This window comes from Brachypodium distachyon, chromosome 1 (assembly GCF_000005505.3).
Source record: "Brachypodium distachyon strain Bd21 chromosome 1, Brachypodium_distachyon_v3.0, whole genome shotgun sequence".
In the NCBI taxonomy this organism is placed as follows: Eukaryota; Viridiplantae; Streptophyta; class Magnoliopsida; order Poales; family Poaceae; genus Brachypodium; species Brachypodium distachyon.
The window spans coordinates 54,128,646-54,149,842 of record NC_016131.3 but is presented as its reverse complement, the minus strand read 5'-3'; the positions used below and the strand labels follow the sequence as shown (position 1 = coordinate 54,149,842).

The window sequence follows — 21,197 nt, the reverse complement described above, 5'->3', positions numbered from 1 at the left end:
AAAAAGAAAAATAATTGGGTGGAGAGTTTGGGGGATGCCGTTGGGTGAGACGTGCGCGGACAGTGGTGGACGCATGTCCACTTGGTCTTCCAAGTGAACAAAAAAGAGACATTTAGGAGAGAAATTTGGGGATCTCATTGGAGATGTTCTAAGACTCTTTGATGACCCATTTGGGCTTGATGCGTCCGTTCAGGCCGAAATGGAGCAAACGGTGGTCCAGCGGGGTGACACATTTGTGCCTGTGTTTGCTTTTTGGTCGGTGGAGACGTATTTTGAGGACAAATCTGGGTTGGGTTTGCGTCCCTATGGACCGAGACACCGAGACACGAAGCGTCGCTCGGTCCGAGCGTCTGTCCTTGGTCAAACCCTTTCCCATTCTGGCCCCATCTGGTAGCGACTCTCGAGCCCCCTTCTCGGCCATATTAAATGCGGACCAGTTTGTCCCCATTTCCCCACCACCCACCCCACCCACTTCGCCGTCCAACCCAAACCATAGCCGGGGGAACCACCGACCACCGTCCGCAGCAGTGGCACCGAAAAAACTATGGCCCACGGACAAGCACGACCATGAGGCGGGCTCGTCGTCGGGGGCGAGCAACCGGCAGTTGGCGGCGACGCCCTTCCGCCTCACGTAGGCGAGGAGGCAGCGGGAGGGCCGCATCTACGTTGACGTGCGCACGACGACGCACAATTGGGACCACGTCATTCCGCTGCCATGGTCTGACATGCACCTCCCACATGGGTGGCGCTTGAACCCCGAGCGGGTTCCTGTGACCCCCGTCCCGGCGAGCGGCCGTGCCGGCCAGGTCGAGATCTAGCGCCGCTGCTTCGAGCTCCCCAACGACCTTCACTATGACCCGGCATTCGCGGAGGACTCGCCCTACTGGGACGAGTGGTTCGAGACTGAGCACAACATGCGTCGTCGCTCCTTCTTCACCGCCGTTTCGGTCCACCGCGGCGTGACCCAGCCGCCTCCAGTAGTAGCCGCCATCGTCAAGCAAGAGTAGGAGCCCGAGGAGGAGGTGGTGCCGGTGCCGCGCACCACCGAGGAGGAGCGGGCAAAGGTGGCGGCGGCTATTGAGGAGTCCGAGCGGGAGGAGTTCGGGCGTTGGTCCGACCTTGGGGCGGCGTTCTACGTCTCCCGGTTCTAGCAAGACGGAGCCGGAGCACCGCCGCCGCCCGCGCCGGTCAAGGAGGAGGCGGAGGACTGGTCTCTATGGTCGGACGACGACATGAAGGTCTAGACTTCGGAGAACGAGGTCATCAACATGGATTTAGATTTCGAGTAGAAGACCTCCTAGTGGTAGTTGTCTAAATCTATGTTTAGTTCTAAGTCTATTTAGTTTAAATTTCTATTTTGTAGGGACTGGTGTGATATGTTGGTCTATATGAAATTGCAGAAATGATTTGGTTTTTCATAACAAGAAAGTGACTAATTTCTTGCAGATTGTTCTAAGGTCGTCCCATTGGCTTCGTATGTGATCCCTACTACTTCGGACAGAGGCAAATGAGTTATTCAGTCGGTTTGTATGGCGCGCAGGTATTAGGTTGGAAGGATATTGATGTTTTCCTTTTATTTTATTTTTATTATTTTTTACAACTCTGAGACATGTACTTCGAATACTTTTAATAATTTATGGTTGTGTGCATCGATGCAGAGGCCGGGATGTCCTCCTTTTCGAAAAAAAAAATCTAATGAAAATGAGTCGCGTCGCACACTGCTACCCAATCGCGCGCCGGAGGGTGCTTGGGGACGGGGCCGTCGGAGGAGCAACGGTCCTGGCGGCCGGCGGTCTTCGCAGCAGCTGGCCACCGCCCGATCATCGCGCCGCCGGCGAGCAGATCTGAAGCAGATTGGAAGAACTTGGAATCGACGAGCGTTCGATTTTAGGGATGTGGAATCGCAGGAGTTCACTCGGAAAATATGGCCTGCTTGGATGGGCTATTTCTAGACTACCAAAACAGACTTGGACTCGAACAAGCCCAAACCGATTCCGTCAAGGGAAAGGATAAACTCTTAACGCGGCGCGCTGTTCTCTCGTCACAAAAACCACTCGGGCGGCGGCTATGGCGGCTCGGAGGAGCGGAGGATCGCGCAGCACTACAGCGCGCGATCGAACCAGACGCTGCGGGAGCGAGAGAAGAGCCCCATTATCCACCTGAAGAAGCTTAACAATTGGATCAAGAGCGTCCTGATCGACCAATTTGGGCGCCAGGGAGACCGCGTTCTTGATCTCGCCTGCGGCAAGGGAGGCGATCTCAACAACTGGAGCATCGCCAAGGCCGGCTACTACGTTGGGGTTGACATCGCCGAAGGCTCCATAAGGGACTGCTTGGCCCGCTACAATTGCCAACAACAACAGGGGATTAGGAGGAGTTTCCCCTTTCCTGCGCGGCTGATTTGTGCCGATTGCTTCGAGGCGCCCCTGGATGAGTTTCTGCACCAAGATGCACCCTTCGACATCTGCAGCTGCCAGTTTGCGCTGCACTACTCTTGGTCGACTGAAGCGCGAGCACGGCAAGCACTGGCCAACGTATCCGCATTGCTTCGTCCTGGAGGAACCTTCATTGGGACAATGCCTGATGCCAATGTCATTCTGAATATGCTCAGAGAAACTGATGATGGATCTCTGCAATTTGGGAACAGTGTTTACTCCATCATTTGTGGCCAAGAGGATGCTGACAAGATGAGGTTGCCCCCAGATGCATCATCCAGTACTGCACCTTTTGGGATCAAATACATGTTCCATTTGGAGGATGCTGTTGATTGTCCAGAATGGCTCGTTCCATTCCACCTCTTCGGATCGCTGGCAGATGAGTATGGTCTGGAGCTGGTCCTGGTGAAGAACTTCAGCGACTTTGTACATGAGTACCTGCAGGAGCCCAAGTATTCTCATCTCATGCAGAAGCTTGGTGCCCTTGATGGACTATCACAGGATGAGTGGGAGGTGTCCTGTCTCTACCTCGCATTTGTTCTGCGGAAGCGAGGCCCACCGGCACTGCCCTCCCGACGGAGAGCCGACAATGCTAAAAGAGGAAAGACCTTCCTCACCGAGAGCGACATTGAGTTTCTTGGGATGTAATTATGTAAAGCAGAATCATGAACTTTTGTCTCTAGATCGACTTCTGTAATACCATATTCCGCCTCTGTTGTAACTATAGTCCTCAGGTTGACCTAGCACATCACGCACCTGCGAGTGCTCTGCTTGCGCTGACCCGTAAGGGTTCCTGTACTACATATGTACCACCCTTTGATCAATACAAGTTAGTGAAAAATTTCACAATTCAAAGTTCTTTGTGTCTCTATCAGTGTTAATTAACTGTTATGTTTGATTTGGCGAAAGTGTCTTGTGGGTGGACGATGTGGATCATACAAGATTGGAACAATTTCTTGTTCTTGCCGGTTTGAGATTTTGAAACCTGGTAGTTTGTTGTGCTGTCTACTTCAGCTTATTAATTCTATTCACATAGCTTTATCTATAGAGAACCAATGCTTCCCTTTTTCAGTCTAGAAAAACTTGTATTAGACCATCTCCTGTCAGAACCGCAGGAACATCATTCCTGTTAAAAGCACTCATGCAGTCATGCTCTGCTATTTTTTCAGTTTATGTTGACAAACACCTGTACAAACAGAGCAAACATACACATATATGGAGCACAAGCATTTCTGTAAGTAAAGTTTCATTGCATGATTCAATACCAAATGATCACTGGAGCTATTTTTTCAGTTTATGTTGACAAACACCTGTACAAACAGAGCAAACATACACATATATGGAGCACAAGCATTTCTGGAAGTAAAGTTTCATTGCATGATTCAATACCACATGATCACTGGAGATCTAACCTGACCTATCTGATATAAGCATATAAATCACAGTTAGTCTTTTTTTTATATGTTAAATTGTACTGTGTTTTGAATGGGCTGATATTTGTGAATATAGCTTAATTGATTACCCATGAATGATATATACTAGTACTACATTTGAATGACCTGATATAGAGCTGCACATAGCTTGACTACACTTGAAGGCCAAACATCCCCAAAGTTTAGTACTCTATCTGAGAATCTCTACGTGTTGAGTGCTAATCTGGAGGATCCGCCAGAAGCATAGAGAACATGATTGGTCTGTTACATGTTCAATTGTGCTCTGGTTTGAATGACCTGGTATAGGTGGATGTAGCTCAATTACCCTTTAAGGCAGATTACATTGACCGTGCTCTGATTTATAGAAGCATTCAGAAGCTACTTAAACCAAGAAAGCATTCAAAAGCTAATTCAATCATGAGAGCCTATAAATATTTCCTCAATGCAAATATCACAACAAAATTAACAAGTCTCGAGCAGAGTATAGAGCACAACAGTGCCTCACACCACGACCAAACTAACAATCCAAAAGCTGTTTACACCGGCTAGCCAGAGAAGACAGAGTAACACATGCCACCGGTTCTCTAAGAACCAAGTCACGTATTCTCAACAAGAACTTTGAAAGTACTCCTGCCCTGAAGCTCCAGAATTCATCTACATGACAAAATGTTCTAGTGTTAATGCTAGGCCATGGAGCAGTAGTACTGACACAATGATTTCAGATATGATGATCTAATGCGGTGGTGGCTAATCTTCTACGGAGTAATATTAGAGTATGAAAGAAGATAATTATTGCAGTTAATAAGTACAATGGCTAAATCATTCATCAAACTCTTACCATGCCAAATGGCAGCTGATGTCCTCGGGGCAGTGGCATTATGCCCTTAGCAGAGTCTGCAAACTCATATTCTTGACGGGCAAGCAGGATTCACTGCGATTCATTAAGAAGAGGGAAACTGTACATGTTAGAGAGTTTGCAAAAAACAAAAAGGGAAGAAGAGAAAAGGAGAACTGGATATCTCCTCAACACCCCTCTAAAGCGGCATTACACCTCACCAAATGCCTCTCTGTAAAGACTGATATCATTGAGGATCGTTGATATCATACTGTTCACCGGAAGCGACTCCTTGTTATTTCTCTCTTTCCATGTGTCCCAAACTGTATAGGCCGCAACAGTAATGGTATGACAGTCTCTTTAGGATGACCAAATGTCATCAATCTTTTCAACCATATATCTTCAGATGTGACATTTCTTGCAGCCATGTAAACCCTTTGGCAGTTCATCTTTATGCCGAACCAGATTAGCTTCGCAAATGTACGTGACAGCATAATCTTAGATTGTGTTATTGCAATTTGATAAATTTGTTTTCCTAAAACATTTTTTTTGATAAACTAGTTGTTTTTTAGCACATGTGTCATCTCTAAAATTTATATGCGCAATCTGAAAAATTTCCTTACAATTATGCCGACTATTTATGAATCCACAAGAAAGCAGAGATAAGAAAATGCTAGCAAGTAGGTACCTAGAGTGTAGAAACTCCAGTATGGAATGCAGCACATAAGGTCTCCTTGGCAGCTGGATATCTCCCTGACTCTGTCTGAACCGAGCTCAATTCTGAACAGTTCATTTTCTGTCCTGATGAAAACAGCATCAACGCCGGAATCTGAATAATCGGCCAGGATTATCTCTGCCTCGCGAACAGAGAGTGGCATGTTGAGCTCAATGACTGTCTGTTGTGCCCACTCCAAAGCTCCATGGGTACCTGCAGCAGCCTTCCTCGACCACAGGCATAGTCTGGAAGAAGATTCCTTGAGGGCGGCCAACCCCAGCTAGCGTGCCATCCTCGGCCGACATGTATATGCGCCCCTTGTACCCAGACCCAGACCCAGACGGCGGCAGGGTGATCACCTTTAGGTCCTGATCCACCGTGTTGTACTCCTGATCCACAAGGACGCTGCGGCCCTTCATCAGGGCGCCATCAGATTGCACAGCCGGGAGCTCCACGGAGGTCCTGTCGCTCCACGCACCGCCAACACCGTCCCTGGAAGAGTAGATGCGAGCGCTGGCCGTGGAGCTGTGTTGCCAGTGTCGGTACCCGGATACCACGAGGAAATGGCCTCCATGGCAGCCGCAGAGCACCGCGAACTCGGCGTCCTTTTGGAGGCAGGGAGTGTTGGGAGGCCAGGGCACCCGGTGGCTGATCTCGGTGATAGGGTACCAGACGACCAGGCCGCCGAGTCGCCAGAAATTTCGTTTGATATCTTCGATGAGCACGTGGCCGTGGCGGGCGTCGCGCAGGACGTGGTAGGGGCGGACGTGGCCGTGGCGAGCGTCGTGGAAGGCCGTGGCCGGGAGGAAAGTCGTGGCGGGGACGCCGCTGGGCGTGAGCTCGGAGCGGAGGGAGGTATCCCAGCAATGGCGGGGTACGGCGGTGGAACTCGCTGTGGCGGCGGCAGAAGGCGGGGTCGGAGAGAGCGCCGCGCGCGCCAGGCTTTGCTGACGCAGGAGGCGCGGACGAGGGCTTCCGGCCGGTCTGGCGGGATGCGGAGGAGGATCTCCAGGACGAGGTCGTCCAGTAGCTCCGGCGAAAGCGGCGGCGGCGAGTGGCGGCTGGGACACGGGCCCATTGCTTGCGGGTTTTGGGTGCTGGATTCATTGGGGTGTGGAGCTGGCATTCCAAATTCGTCAGATCCCGTGATTTTGATTTTCTCCCCTTCCAAAGTCGAGGCGACGAAATCAACTCGCTCCCCGCGGCCGCATCGGCGCCGCCGCGCATCGCATCCTTCCGATTCTGCGAATCAGCTATTGATCTTCCATCGCCCCATTCTCCCCTCGTCTCTCCTGGCCGAGAGAGCCACCGCCCACCCAAGAGTTTGCACCCGGGTATCAAGTGGGACTCACCAACATCCCGTGTGTAGATCAATTTTAAAATTTTAGTTCAAACTTTAAGTCAAAATTTTGAGCTAAGGGCATCACCGGTGGCTGGGACCCACAAATTAAAGCAAAAGTTTATGGCAATGTATAGAATGTACGTGCTCACATTGTCCATAAGGTGGGTCCTACATGAGTCTACATATCTTTACACTTGAAAAGATCGGAGTCGGTGGTCGCGAGTTCACTCCAACAAGACTACCCCTAAATGGCTACGGAATCATCTAACTACCGCTCATTTTATACGTATCACGATCTTTTCACTATGATTGATTGGTTTTCATGACTTTCAAGATAATTGTATTTTTTTTAAATTTTTTTGAAATAATTCTTATTTATCAGAAATTTTAAAAAATATGAGCGACACATATTTTAAACAATTCATGTATAACACAAATTCTTAATTTCGTAGCGGAGCTCGGACATTTATCTAGTCACTCATAGAAACAAGAGAGAAAAAAGAATAGAAATATTATACTCCCTCCGGCCGGAATTACTTGTCGAAATATTACATGTATCTAAACATTTTTTACACATAAATACATCCGTATTTGGTAAAACTTGAGACAAGTAATACTGGTCGGAAGGAGTACTTTATTCTTTATGGCTAGGCATAAGCTCCGGTCCTACATGGGTCTACATACATACAATGTATGTGCTACATGTCACTCACATGTTCTGGTCTGGCAGGATGCGCATGAGGATCTCCATGACGAGGTCGTCAGGTAGCTCCGGCGAAAGTGGCCTCGATGGCAATGAGTGGCGGCTGGGACACGGTGGGCTCATCTTCGCCGAATCGAATTGTGGGTTTTGGGTGTTGGATGCCTAGATTCTTTGGGGTGATAAATCCCAACGGTGCCGGATTCATTGGGGGTGCGGAGATAAATCCCAACGATGCTGGCATTACGGCATGCAAGCTTCCAGCTTCCGGCCTCAAATCACGGCGACGGGCCGTAAGAACCACAGCCCACCCGCCCAAGTGGGACTCACCAATATCAGATCAATTTTAAAATTTTACTTCAAGGATCATCTAAAAATATATTTAGTTCAATTTTTATGGCAAAATTTTGAACTAGCATTTTGAAAAAAAAAATACTAGAAGTGGGACATAAACAGGATCCTACAGGGTTCTTATTATTGATGTGCTTCAAATTTTGGATTGTTCATGTAGATTGATGGGCTTACGTATCTTCTCTTGGTCGGTCTTGACCGAAAACCTATAATTCCATTTCTATACGTAAAAGGCTTTGTTCTAAGTCATCTTATTAAAGTTTGATCAAATTTATAGAAAATATTAATAACTTTTAGAATATCTAAGTATATTATGAAAATAATTATAACTACAGATTTAATGAAACTAATATTATACCTGGGCAAACCCTGGGCCGGGCTTCATAAAAGCCCGACGATCAAACCTGAAGCCCGAGCCTGGCCCGAAACCCCTAAAATAGGCCATTTAAACATTAAAATAATTATTTTCGAATTAAATAAATCATTTTTATACCTATTTTTCCTAAGAAATATCCGTTTTTAGTCATTTCGGGCTTTCGGGCCAGGCTTGGGACTGGAAAGTGAGGCCCGAGCCCGGCCCGGGACGTCGGGCTTGGGGTCGGGCCACCCATGCCCAGGCATAACTAATATAAAGTTGTAAATGTTGCTAGATTTTTCTATAAATTTGGTGTTTGACTTAAAACAAATGTAAGCCTTCTAAGGCAGGACTTCTACCTGTGAGTTCCCTGACATTTAATTAACAAAATTTATACCGTTTAATTCCCATCCATGTTTGAAGCTCTCCCCACACCTACTCTATTCTTGGACAGTGAATATTTTTTGTTTTGGAAGGCTCTCGTCTACAGTACAGTTGTAGCATCTGAAATCAGACAATGGATACTTGACTAGTCATTGGCAGACTTTTGAGGACTTGCTGGTGAAAAGTGGATGATAGCGGACTAGCCAAGCATTTCCATTGGTCGACGTATATATTAATTCCAGAAAAAATCCAGCGTTTGTTGCCGTGCGGGGAATGCTGTTCTGGGTCGATCGATCTGTGAACGGCTTAAGATTTGCCGGTCGCACTCAACTCAATACCGCTTCCAGCAGTATTGAATTTGCCGTGTGTGATCTGGGTGGCTAAGATCTGGGTGGCTAAGATTTGCTGTTCTGTGTATAAATGTGCCTGCCAGTGCAGTCGCTCCTTAATTCTTCCAAAGACGGAAAACATGAATTCCAATATGGCGTCCAGAATATTGGTTGTGCTGTGTGTGATCATGGCATCTCTCATGTTCATCGCGCAGGACGTGCTTGCTGCAAGAGTCCTTGCTCAAACCAGCGGTACTTATACTTCCCCTATTCTGTTTTTCTTTTCTTTTCTTTGGAGTTGCAAAAGATACTCCTTTCGTTCCTAAATACTTGTCGTGTTTCTAGTGCAAATTTGCACTAAAACGACGACAAGTATTTACGGAGGGAGTACTTCCGATCTGGTAGTTCATCTGATGAGGTATTATCCTACTCGGTGTTCTACGTACTGTACTGTAGGTTATTCATACATTGGTGACTTCCCACCTGCTGCTTCATATGGCTCGGCGCCATCCGGTAGAAGAAACCCACCACGTTACCCACCTTCTAGGTACTCGCATCCTTAGGTGTGACCGTGTGAGTCGGATCATCTACGATGAAAGCAGCCTCGCACATGCAGATATATCAAGACGGGGACGATGGATTCAGATATTTTAACTTTGAAGAACCTTCAAGTATTGTCAATGATCTTTATGTTGGGGTTTGTTTCAGTTTATTCCACCTTTTGTACTTTTCTTATTGCGTCGATTAATCCAGATGATTGATCAAAAGAAAGAAAAAATCTATGATGTAAACATGTGGGACAGTGGGAGGGACTAATTGACCTGGCTAATCCGAGAAGCAACATACTACCTGCTTATTTTCTTAGTTAAATGACCTGGCTTAAAACATAACATTTTCAAAGCCCTACAAGATACCAACACAGAAAACTCTGACTATGCGCTAGCTAAGTGTGCGCTCTTTGAATATGACTTATCTTCCAGGTCTACACACATATTGATCTAGCTAGCTAGTTGCGCAGCTGAGGGAAAGAACTATGCATACCGCGATAAAACCATTTGGAAAATGACTACAGGCCACACTGGCAAGTCTTGGAATTCAAGCTCTTCACAATTTTAAGCTACAAGCTAAAGCTCACCTCCTCTTTGGCTGCCCACAACCACCCACGGCGAAGCTTGTTGCAGTATTCGATAAAACTAATTTAGAGTTGTGGCGTTGGTAGATTTTTTATTATAAATTTTGTCAAATTTTAATAAGTTTGACTTAGAACAGAGCTACCACACTCACAGCCTAGCTAGACTAAGTAGGGATGGTATGGGTTCATGTCCCGGAACCAATTCGGTGTGTTCTTGAGCGCGGTTGCTCGACTGTGGTCCCTGATTAATAAAAAGTCATGTTTTTATCTAAAAAAAACAACAGAGCTACAACATCATACAGCCCATCTATTTGAGATTAACACTTCCTCCGTCCTGAAATAAGTGACGTTTCACTTATTTCATGAAGGACGGAGTATCACTTTGTTCCTGGTTTGCTTATCCAGGATCCTCCGCCTTGTCTTTCCCTCTATCCATGTACGCGAGATTTAATTTTAGAGGATACACGAGATAGATTTGAGGCACAAACACCTCTAACCGTGTACATCGATCAAGAGCTACAATCTTGGGCCATCGAGTCGTCGTCATGGGTTAACGAGACACGACGAAAGGAAGCCTGTGACTGCTTTTGATTACGACGGGCCCATACATGATTGAGAGGGGGGGAATGGCATGCCTCATGAAACATACCGGTGAAATGTAAAGGCCCTAAAGTATACAGTACGTACTAGGCTTTGCAGTGTGGAGTTGGCCCAGAGTGGTAAGGTGGGCCTGAAACGGAAACAGTGTGGCCCAATCATAGGCCTAGCCCATTCAAATGTTTGGACGGCTCAAACGTCTAACCAACCTCAAAACTGAAAGAAATTCAAACTTAGGAAGTGCATTTAATGAAGGGGATGGTGTCATCCATGGGAGCAAATGTACTATTCCGATAAGCACCCAAAAAAAGTTACAATGCCTAGGTGCGTGTGTGGTGATGATGGAGAGGCCGGCCTCATTTTTGAAGAAAAAAATAAGTGTGGTGATGATCGCACACGGCTACAGTCTTCTTGTGCATCCGATAAGCAACCCAAATTATAATATGCGGATAGTGATAATAGACCTGCCTTGTTCATGTTTTGTAAGGACACATTTGGAGGCATACTGCATACTGAATTTTGTGCAATCTAGGATATGTTTTGTGCCACTAAACACTCAACCACTTTGCTCACTTAGCCGTACAAAACATGACCTCACAAAACGCTCTCTCAAGTAGCAAACAAACAACCGACCTAGGAAACCAAGCCTACAGCTAATGCTCTGAAGATAAGATTACAAAATCACACACATCAAATGCACTAGTACGACGTAGACACGCTTGCAAAAGGACATGTGAATTGCACACATACTTTAACTTGATACAAAATCACTCTAGGATATCATCATCACCTCCATCCCTATCAACCACTTAGTATGGGGCAAATAGATGTAACACTTGCTTCGTGGCAAACAAAAGCTCCAAAAAGGCTTTGCTTTCATGAAGCTGGAAAAGGAAGAAAAAAAAAGGTAAAAAATAAAATTCGTGGGGTCGAAGTGGTGTGATGTTGTGGGGCTACTGTGCACTGCTCACCTCCATCTAGAATGTAGAGTGTCAAGTATATTTCTACGGTGAAAATTGATTAGATCGGTCAAAATCACTACGCGAACTGTAAAGGAAAAACATAAGACGTTATTAATATTTTTCCAACGACATAAATAAATGAATTAACAAAATAAAGACAAAAGACGGTCGACGAAATCTAGATGAAAATAATGATAATTAAGGTCAGCAGTATTATACTAACCTGGACTGCATGGTGGAGCTATCCGTAGTGACTCAATTAATTCTTTGTTGTCGTGCATCTGTATGTGGCCCACGGCATTTTCAATTGGTCATATTGAGCCCACTGATAAGTGCTCATGAAAGTGACTTTGATGACTTTTTGTAGTACTGTTCTTTCATTTGAAAAAGCCTTGGGGCAAATCATGCATGCGTCCTCCATGATTTGCCAACCAAATCATCATGCATTTTTATAGCCACCTCTCTATATAATGTCTTAGATATGTGCATGGTTAGTGAAATATTTTCTCTGCAAATCATCAATCTGCACTTAATTACCAGGCCAGGCTTGACCATAGGAAAGGCACTCCTCAACCACTGAAGTCTGAGGTGTTCATATATACCCCCAAAATGTTGTTGCAGACTTGCAGTAACCAACCGAGAAATATATATCGGATATTTTAGAGAGATAAGTTCCCTCCCAAACTACACACTTTAAAATATAGATTAATTTAACAAATAAAATAAACTTGTTGGTGCATGGTTACTCAGATTATATTTAATTGATCTAAATCCGGCAAAATCTTGGTGATAACAACAGTGCTGATGAGAGAATAGTGTGCAACTTGTCTTCCTCAGATGTTAACTAAATTAAATTGACCAAAATAATACATTACACACCTTGGAAGTGATAAATAGCTGCTGACCGATGTGAGCTTCTCAAGATGCTTGTTTATAGAGCATAATCAATATACTGGAGTTCATTAGTTTGATTGCCTATTAGCCTTGCAAGTAGCCTGAGTGAGAAAGTTTTGCACAACATGCATGATGGTTTGTGAATGCCTTTCTCCTAGATCCTACAGTTACAGTACTCTACTAGCTAGGTAGAACACTTGAAGAGTTGCATCCATGCTTGCAGTGATCAATCTTTATATTGGGTTACCTTTTTTGCTGGTGCATGCAAACCCTAGGAGCTCCTATAGCTACTTTGTTTTCATGCATTTGTAGTGACTAAACTATAATTATCATGCACTGCATGGTAACCAAAAACATATCATCAAATACATGTCTTATCGCAAGCAAATACAAATTACAGTGATGTTTTACGAAAAACAACAACTTACTAAAAGTTTCGTGCACAGGTGAGTTCACCCTGAAGACTTACGGTATTGAATTGGAAACATTAATAAGCTCTAATCCTTCTGCATGTAGTAAAATTTGCCGCCATTAATTAAAAGATCGAGATAAGCCTGTTACTTTTGCCGCATGACGATAACCAAGTAAATTTGCCGCCATTAATTGGAAACAACAACTTACTAAAAGTTTCGTGCACAGGTGATATATATGAACATTTAACGTAATATATACAACTGGGGATCCTCTCGCCCTATAATTTTACCTCAAAAAGAAAAGGAAAAAAAAACTGTTGACAAAGTCGTGCTCACAATCAGATAACGCAATACATGCAAACAACAGCTCTCTCAAACAAGAGTTTGATCAAGATGAGGTCATAGAAACTGCCAAAATTGTAGTCGATTATGTCTACCAACGGTGACTTTTTGGTCCATGGATCGATCCCCATAGTCAAACTATTGGCTAAAATCTGAACAGCAGAGGACTGCATCATCCTTGGCCGGGAAAAAAACACAGTATACACAATATCTTTACATGTGTGTAAATTAATTAGTTACAAGAGGATTGTTTGTCACTAAAAGATAGGGAGAGAAAGCGACGTAAACAATTATTTCAGGCTTTTCAAAAAAAAATTCAGTGCCATTATATATTCTAAGAGACGATATCCTTTTGTGTAGAGTAGTATATAACTTTTTGCAAAAAGGATGCAACTATATAGATGTTACGTATGACAAATACAGCAGATGTAGCATGGAACCAAACTAACTGAAAGTTCTAAAAATAATTTATGATGTTAGCATATAGCTAGGAATGCTAAAACTTTGAGCTCTGATCACCTAACAAATGCAGCATACCAAACCCATCAACCAATAATTAAGGCGTCATGATCAAGCCAGTTGTTCCCATAAATCATTGTGGCCTCCAGCTTATCCATCTGCTGAGGTATGAAAAAGAAATGGGACATGTGTTGATATACACATGGCCGATCTACTCAAGAGAGAATTATATGTATTTCTAAATGTGCGAGTTGCATTTTTTTAATTTATTGTTCATGTACGTATAAGTAACATATTGGTGATCAGGCAAATAAAAAATTACTTCCCTCCTTCAAAAAAATCAAATGCAACGGCTGGGAGAACCAATCGACTGAGAGGGCTGGAAGTCTGCCCACAGTTTACTGTCCTAAATGCCATCATATAAATGGGCACGGTCTCATGCAACTTCGACTATATATTAACATGGATATGTTAGTCCACAATTTACTGAATTGCAGTATTATAACAAAAATCATCTTCCCGACAAAGTGGGTCGTTAGAATTGGATGTGTCCTCTCGCCGGTGTGTTGGCTAGTTACTATGGCTGCGTCATGAGTGCTCGGTGCATCTGTTGTGGCTTTCTTCTCTTCTGTGTCTGTTTGTGGTGAAATCAGATTTGCCGGCTTGGCCGGCTGTTTTCGATTATGATATAAGTACGTACTTATGATATGCCATATTTGCTAAGGCCCTCTAGCTTCCATAGAATGGTGTTTCGTGTTAGTGCAAGCGTATCAATGGTGGTTCGCAGTCCTTGCTAGGCGGTTCCACAGTTGTAATCAAGGCTTTTTGTCAGGTTTCTCGTTACTCCCTCCGTCATTTTATAGTGAACACGCATATATTTTGAGATTCAACTTTGAGCACTAATTATACTAATAATACATATGTAGCATGGGTATGATAAAAATTGTAACACGGACTAGTATTTAAAAAGTTTTCAATGGTATGATTTATATGGCACGTAATCCACATATTATTTGTGTAATGGGCGATCAAATAAGATTTTGAAGTGTGTGCATTTCCACTATTATCGGGCGGAGGAATAACTAACTAGGCAATTTTCTTGAGCTTGATTAATAGATCGTGGCCTCTTGGACTCTGGTTAAAAATAATCTAAATATTATGAATTAAAGCAGGAGATTGTTCTTTTTATTATTCATTCCGTCACACAATTCAATACCTGCATGTATATTAGGTTTCATCAGGACCTAGTATTGACCAAAATTATTCCATTCATACATGATTATATGATATAAAATTATCAGTATAAACTTTTGAAAATGAATATAACGAGATACAAATTTCAGAACATACAAGTCACATATTAACAAAGAAATTCTTGGCCAAAGGTTATTCTTAATGAAACCTAGCAAATACGCATTCTATTATGAAACGAAGGGAGCACCTAAAATGAAAAATTTACACACATTGAGTCCGATCTAATAATTAACCAAGAAAAAAAGAAGTGGAAATGAATCTTCTAGATATTGGGTTTGTTCAGTGTCAAACTCAAGATATATCTCAAAATATGATAAACCCAACCACTAGTTTCCTAGAGTGTAGCCATCGGTTTTCAAACGGGGCAAAACGAATAGTAGCTTGGGAACAGTGCCAAGAAAGAATCAAGTGGTTGCAACAATATAGACAAGAACAAATTAATATCAAAAGTTAGGTTTGCCCCTTCCAACCTCTCAAAAGGGTGAGCTATTTTTTTTTTGAGAGAGAGGTCTGATCTCCATTTTCTTTTATTTTCTTTTCCTAATTTATGTTGGAATTTGCTTGTTTCCTTCAGGGATTCTTACGTTCATGTGTTCTGACTAAAACTAACAAGACACAGAAAATATACACAAAAACTATTTATATATTTACACATATAAACTAACACGGTATGCATGATCGATCAATGCATGTGTGTCAGGGTGGGCATAAAAACCGAGAAACTGAAGCCGATGACCGAATAACCAAGAACCGAAGCCGATTAGGCCGAAGCCGAAGAACCGTTTAAATTTTCGGTCAGCAAACCTGAAAAACCAAAGTTTGTTCGGTTAGTTCGGTCACTCGGGTCGGTTAACCGAGAAACACCGAAGAACCGATGTTCATACCGACTGCTCAACTCCGTCTCCCGATTCATTGACTCCTAGAAAGAAAAACGCCGTTCTTCCCTCCTTCCCACTTCGTAGTCCCAGCCCAATAGCCCATAAAGAAAAGCCTCCTCACAAATCCTGATCGATATGCCTATTCCCACGACGCGAGGACGAGCTCCCGACATGGCGATTTTTTCTTCACAATTTGCTTTCCTGACATACCCGAACGGAACTGAATTTTGGGTTCCAACACTACTACAGAAAACCCCATCCGTGATCCACCTCCAGTGGCGGTTAAAACGGACCAAAAAACACACTGCCACTGGAGGCCTCCCGAGGCATCCACGAGAGCCACCGCCACTGCTGCCCCACCACCAGTGGCGGCCGTAAAAAATACCCGTCACTGGTAGACCACCTGATACATGATGGTACTACTCAGTCTCAGTGCCTTTCCCTGAACCCCTTAAGCACCGCCGATCACTCGTTTAGAACTCAACCGGAACGGGGAACGCACTGAGCACTGAGTAGTAACCACCGGTAGGTGGGACGGCGGAATTTTATTTATGCTGGTCGAAACTCCTCTAAACTAGCGAGGTGGGACTAAAGTTGGGGAACTGGTGGGAGATCACCAGTGGAGGGTCTAATCTTACCCGCCACTGGTGATCTTCCAGTGGCAGTTTATTTCTCCGCCCGCCGCTGGAGGTCATCAGTGGCGGTTATTCTATTTGCCCGCCACTGGAGACCTCCCTATATATAACCCCTGTGCGAGCCCGAAGCTGTTCGAGCTCGCACGTCTGTCTTGGACCAGCTGCGGCTCTGCTTCTCACCGGCGGTGAAGCCCTGCCAAAATTTGATGGCGGTGGCAGGAAGGTAGCTCTCCCCCCTTCTCCTCCATCTTCCTCACCCTTCTTCCTCCTCCTATTCTTCTCCAATTTTGTAAAATGGCCATTAATGGTGCCTTGGCCGCCAGCGGGAAATCCAGCCCCGATCTCTCTCCGGCGGCTCTCCCGAGCTGCCCCCGCTGTCTCTGGAGCTCCCCCTCACCCTAGTGATGATCCTCCCTCTCTCTCGCTTTAATTTTGCTCGGATGAGCTCCCTCTCTCTCTCTAGCTCTCTCTCTCTAGCTCTCTCTCTCTGCGGCTCTCTCTCTATATAGCTGCTTATGGGGGAGCTTAGCCCCTGAGAGTTAGCCCTAGGGTTAAGATTAACCTCGAGACCGGTGTACGTGCATGTTCAAACATATTAAATGTGTGTTGACACCGGCCTTCGTGTCGTGTATTTCTTATGTGATGTGATACCGACCGTCGTGCCGATGTAGGTGGGGGTAATTTGTCTTTGATGCAGGCATCGAATTTCGTAGTGCAAAATGCTATTTTTTTTAGCAAAGGTCATGCCGAAATTTTCCATTTTTGTCGAGCAAGCTGATTTGTTTATTTTAAAAAAAAATTGTGTTGTAGCTCGATGGGCCGTGCTTGGATGTACGAGGACAGGTTACGTGTTGAGTGGATAGAGCGGCTGAAGACTTTTGTCGATGCCGGTGTGGAAGATATGCATAGGAAAGGGGGTGATAAGATGTGTTGTCCCTGTGTGAGATGTCGGAATAGCAAGCTGTACGAGGTAGAGGATGTGGAGATGCACTTGCTCATGCGGGGATTTGTGTCAGGTTATTCAAGGTGGACTTCTCACGGGGAGGATGGCATTGAAGCCGATGGCGGCATTGAGATGGAAAACATGGAGTCTGACGACCAGCCTGGTGAAGAAACATACCGTGGCCTAGATCCAGTACAGGACATTCCAACCGGTAGGATGGTTGAAATGCTGGACAATCAGCATCTGCAGAATCAGTTGGATGACCCCGAGGATGAGAGGGTGTCCCGTAAGTTCGAGAAGCTGAGGGAGGATGCCGAGACACCGTTATATGAAAATGCCGGCGTGGATAAGAGTGTGCTAGAAGTAACGCTCGAGCTTTTGCGTATAAAGGAAAAATACAACATCATGGACTCAGGATTCACGGAGATTCTGAGTTACTTACGTACGGTACTTCCTCCGGGCAACAAGTTGGCTAAGAGCACGTACGAGGCGAAGAAAGTTACATGCCCACTCGGGTTAGAGGTCATCAGATACCATGCTTGTCCGCTGGACTGCATCATATATAAGGGCGACTACAAAGACATGCACAGCTATCCAGTATGCAAAACATCCCGATACAGGAAGAAAGACCCCAATCCTGACGGCGGCGAGGAGAAAGAATTGAAGCGTGGTGCGGCGGCAAAGAAGGTCTGGTATCTCCCGTGTGGCACTAGGCTAGAGCGTTGGTTCCAGAACGAGAAGGAGGCCAGGTGGTTCATCTAACACAACGCGACTCAGGCGGATATCGATCCTGAGGGCGTGTACCGCAACGATGATGGAATCCTCAGACACCCCGCAGATGCGGCTCAATGGAGGACTCTGGACGACGAATTCCCCGAGTTCGGCGCAGAGCCCAGGAACATCAGGTTCGGGATGAGTACGGACGGGATCAATCAGTTCGGAAACTTGAGCAGCAAACACAACACATGGCCGGTGATCCTGTTCATATACAACCTCCCCCCGTGGCTTGTCATGAAGAGGAAGTACATCCACCTATCAATGCTCATACAGGGCCCTAAGCAGCCTGGAGCTGATCTGAACGTGTATCTGGAACTGCTGAAGGATGAGCTCAAGGAGCTTTGGGAGAAGGGTCGAAAGGTTTGGGACGCTCATAAGAAGGAGAAGTTCACCCTTCGAGCAGCTCTCCTAACATGTGTGCATGACTACCCGGCGAACGGGAACTCATCGTGCCAGTCAACACATGGGTACAAAGCGTGCACAAAGTGCGGGGACGAGACAGACGGGTTGTTCCTGCTAGAATCAAAAAAGATTGTGTACATGGGACACTGTAAGTGGCTGGAGATGAAGGACCCGTGGAGGGATGATAAGAAAAACTTCAACGGGAGGGCAGAGAGGCGGCACAAACCGAGGGAGCTGACTGGACACGAAGTATACGAAATTGTTAGGGACCTCGAAGTCATGGCCGGGAAAGCACAGCCGGCTGCAGGTCCAGATGGTGGTGGCCTTACGTAGAAGAGGAGGTCCGTGTTTTGGGACCTGCCTTACTGGAGGTTCTTATAGAGCCGTCACACCATAGGCGTCATGCATGTCGAGAAGAACGTGTGCGACAGCCTGTTGGGCTTGATGATGCACCACGCAGACAAGTCAAAAGATGGACCAAAGGCACGGAAGGACCTGCAGTGGATGGGGATAAGGGAGAAGCTGTGGCCGATAGAGGAAGAGGCGCCGCAGGAAAACAAGGATGGTGAACGCACGATATATACGCGATGCAAACCTGCGTGTTACAGTCTGAGCTAAACCGAGCTGCATAGAATGTGCGTGTGTCTCCATGGCATCAAAGTTCCATTGAACTACTCATCCAGCATCAAGAAACTCGTTGACATGAAAATCCATAAGCTGGTTGGCATGAAGTCTCATGACTGCCACGTGATTCTCACGCAGCTACTTCCGGTTGCAATAAGAGGCTGCATGGAGCCATGGGTGAGAGAGACGGTCATGAAGCTCTGTGACTTCTTCGACACGATCGGCCAAAAGTCCATCATGGTGGACCGTTGCCTGCAACTGAGGGACGCAATGATACAGATATTGTGTGAATGTGAGATGTTCTTTCCCCCAACGTTCTTCGACATTATGGTCCATCTGATGGTCCACATCGCCGATGAGATCTTGTTGTTAGGGCCATCGTTCCTGCACAACATGTTTGGGCTCGAACGATACAACGGGGTGCTGAAGCGATATGTTCGTAACAGAGGGCGTCCCGAAGGAAGCATCATGGAAGGCTATCATGCAGAAGAGTGCGTTGAGTTCTGCACTGATTGGTTGGCGGACCGCAAACCCATAGGGGTCCCCGAATCACGACATAAGGGGAAGCTAGAAGGTGAATGTGGTCTTGGGCGGAAGGAGCTTGATGTGCATGCCCGCCAAAGATTGGACGACTTTATAAGAGCACACACAATGGTGCTGCAACTCACGCCAAAGGTCGAACCGTTCATCGACATGCACATCGAAGAACTTCGAAATCTCAACCCTAACAGGAATGATGATTGGATCCAGCGAAAACACAATTCTACATTCGCCATGTGGCTCAAGGATCTTTGGTATCCGAGGGCTGGGATGCAGGTCCCCCAGAAACCGGACAGTTCTGATTTCCTGAGACGCAGGAAAAACAAAAGGGGGACAGGCGGCAAGGCAAGCAAGGGCTCCTCCAAGGAGGCGAAAGAGTCGTCTTCTACGGGAAGACAACCAAAGATCGCGTCGCAGATAGAAGGGATTTGGGAAGAGCGGCCAGACATTCTGAAGATGCCCACCCACCCCCGTGTTGGAGATAGATTGCCTGATGGGTCTTATTTCGTGGACAGGCGATTCTCCCAATTTTTGTTGTTCCACCCCGGACAACCGATGGTGACCCAGGATGACCTGTATCGCCTGCCACGGGAGATGCAAGAGCTCCATGATAAATACATGAATGTGGCATCATCAGGCACAGACCTCCAGAATCTGGAAATCAGGGTTCGAGTGCCAAAACATTATGGCTTCTTCGACTCCAATACGGGGGAAATCCAGAAGGAAAACGACGTTAGCTTCGGCATTGACTTCCTCGACTTGTTTCACCTCTTCAATCGCAAGTGCCTCGACAACGCCATATTAAGACTGTGGTGTGTACACTACACGAGGGAGGCCTATAGGGTGAAGCAATATGGGATGGCCGTCGCCGACCCCGTACTCTTCAACGCCACTTTGCTTGGTCCAGACCCATTGTTGGCCGAAAGTAGAAGGTTGGCGATTGAATACCCCACTCAATTCATCTTGAAGCATAGAGACCGCCATTTCGTATTGATATTGTACCATCTAGAGTAAGTTGTTTTCAATTCGCGTGAATACATAAATCTTTTTCCGTCGGAAGACTTGCTTGTTATATTATTTGGCTAATACAATGTGCGTATTTTTGTGAAACAACGGCCATTGGGTAACAATCGTCATCTGCCTCGATATGGGAGGGGTCACATATTTTGATCTACTAAGATGCAAGGGGAATGAACCACAACGCGACTTTGGGCCAATTAAATATGTCATCGACTCAGCCTATCGCGACGCGGTGAAATGGTACGGGATGACTGGCTTCAGCCGCAATCCTGACGCTCCCCTCAGGCACTATTTCAACTTCCCCTGCGAGCAACAACCTGAAGGATCCGTCTACTGCGGTTACTACTGCGCGCACACTATTCAGTAGATGATCAACGACTTCGAGCCGAAGGGGAAGAAGACCTTCGAAGAAGTTAAAAGCCACCGCCACTGAACAGATAGCAGTG

General features: G+C 45.7%; 1 protein-coding gene and 1 long non-coding RNA gene across 2 annotated transcripts; both read left to right on the top strand.

Moving 5' to 3' along the window:
* Positions 1–2,021: 2,021 nt before the first annotated feature.
* On the top strand, positions 2,022–3,290 carry LOC100832725 (mRNA cap guanine-N7 methyltransferase 1; the record flags this gene model as incomplete). Its single annotated transcript, XM_010231728.3, has 1 exon — positions 2,022–3,290. A coding segment is annotated over one exon (1,062 nt), but the record flags the coding sequence as incomplete, so codon positions are not given.
* Positions 3,291–8,716: 5,426 nt separating this feature from the next.
* LOC100834346 lies at positions 8,717–9,735 on the top strand. The gene is made up of 2 exons (XR_729797.3): positions 8,717–9,131; positions 9,336–9,735. It is a non-coding gene; the product is annotated as an uncharacterized LOC100834346 (long non-coding RNA).
* The last annotated feature ends 11,462 nt before the right edge of the window (positions 9,736–21,197 follow it).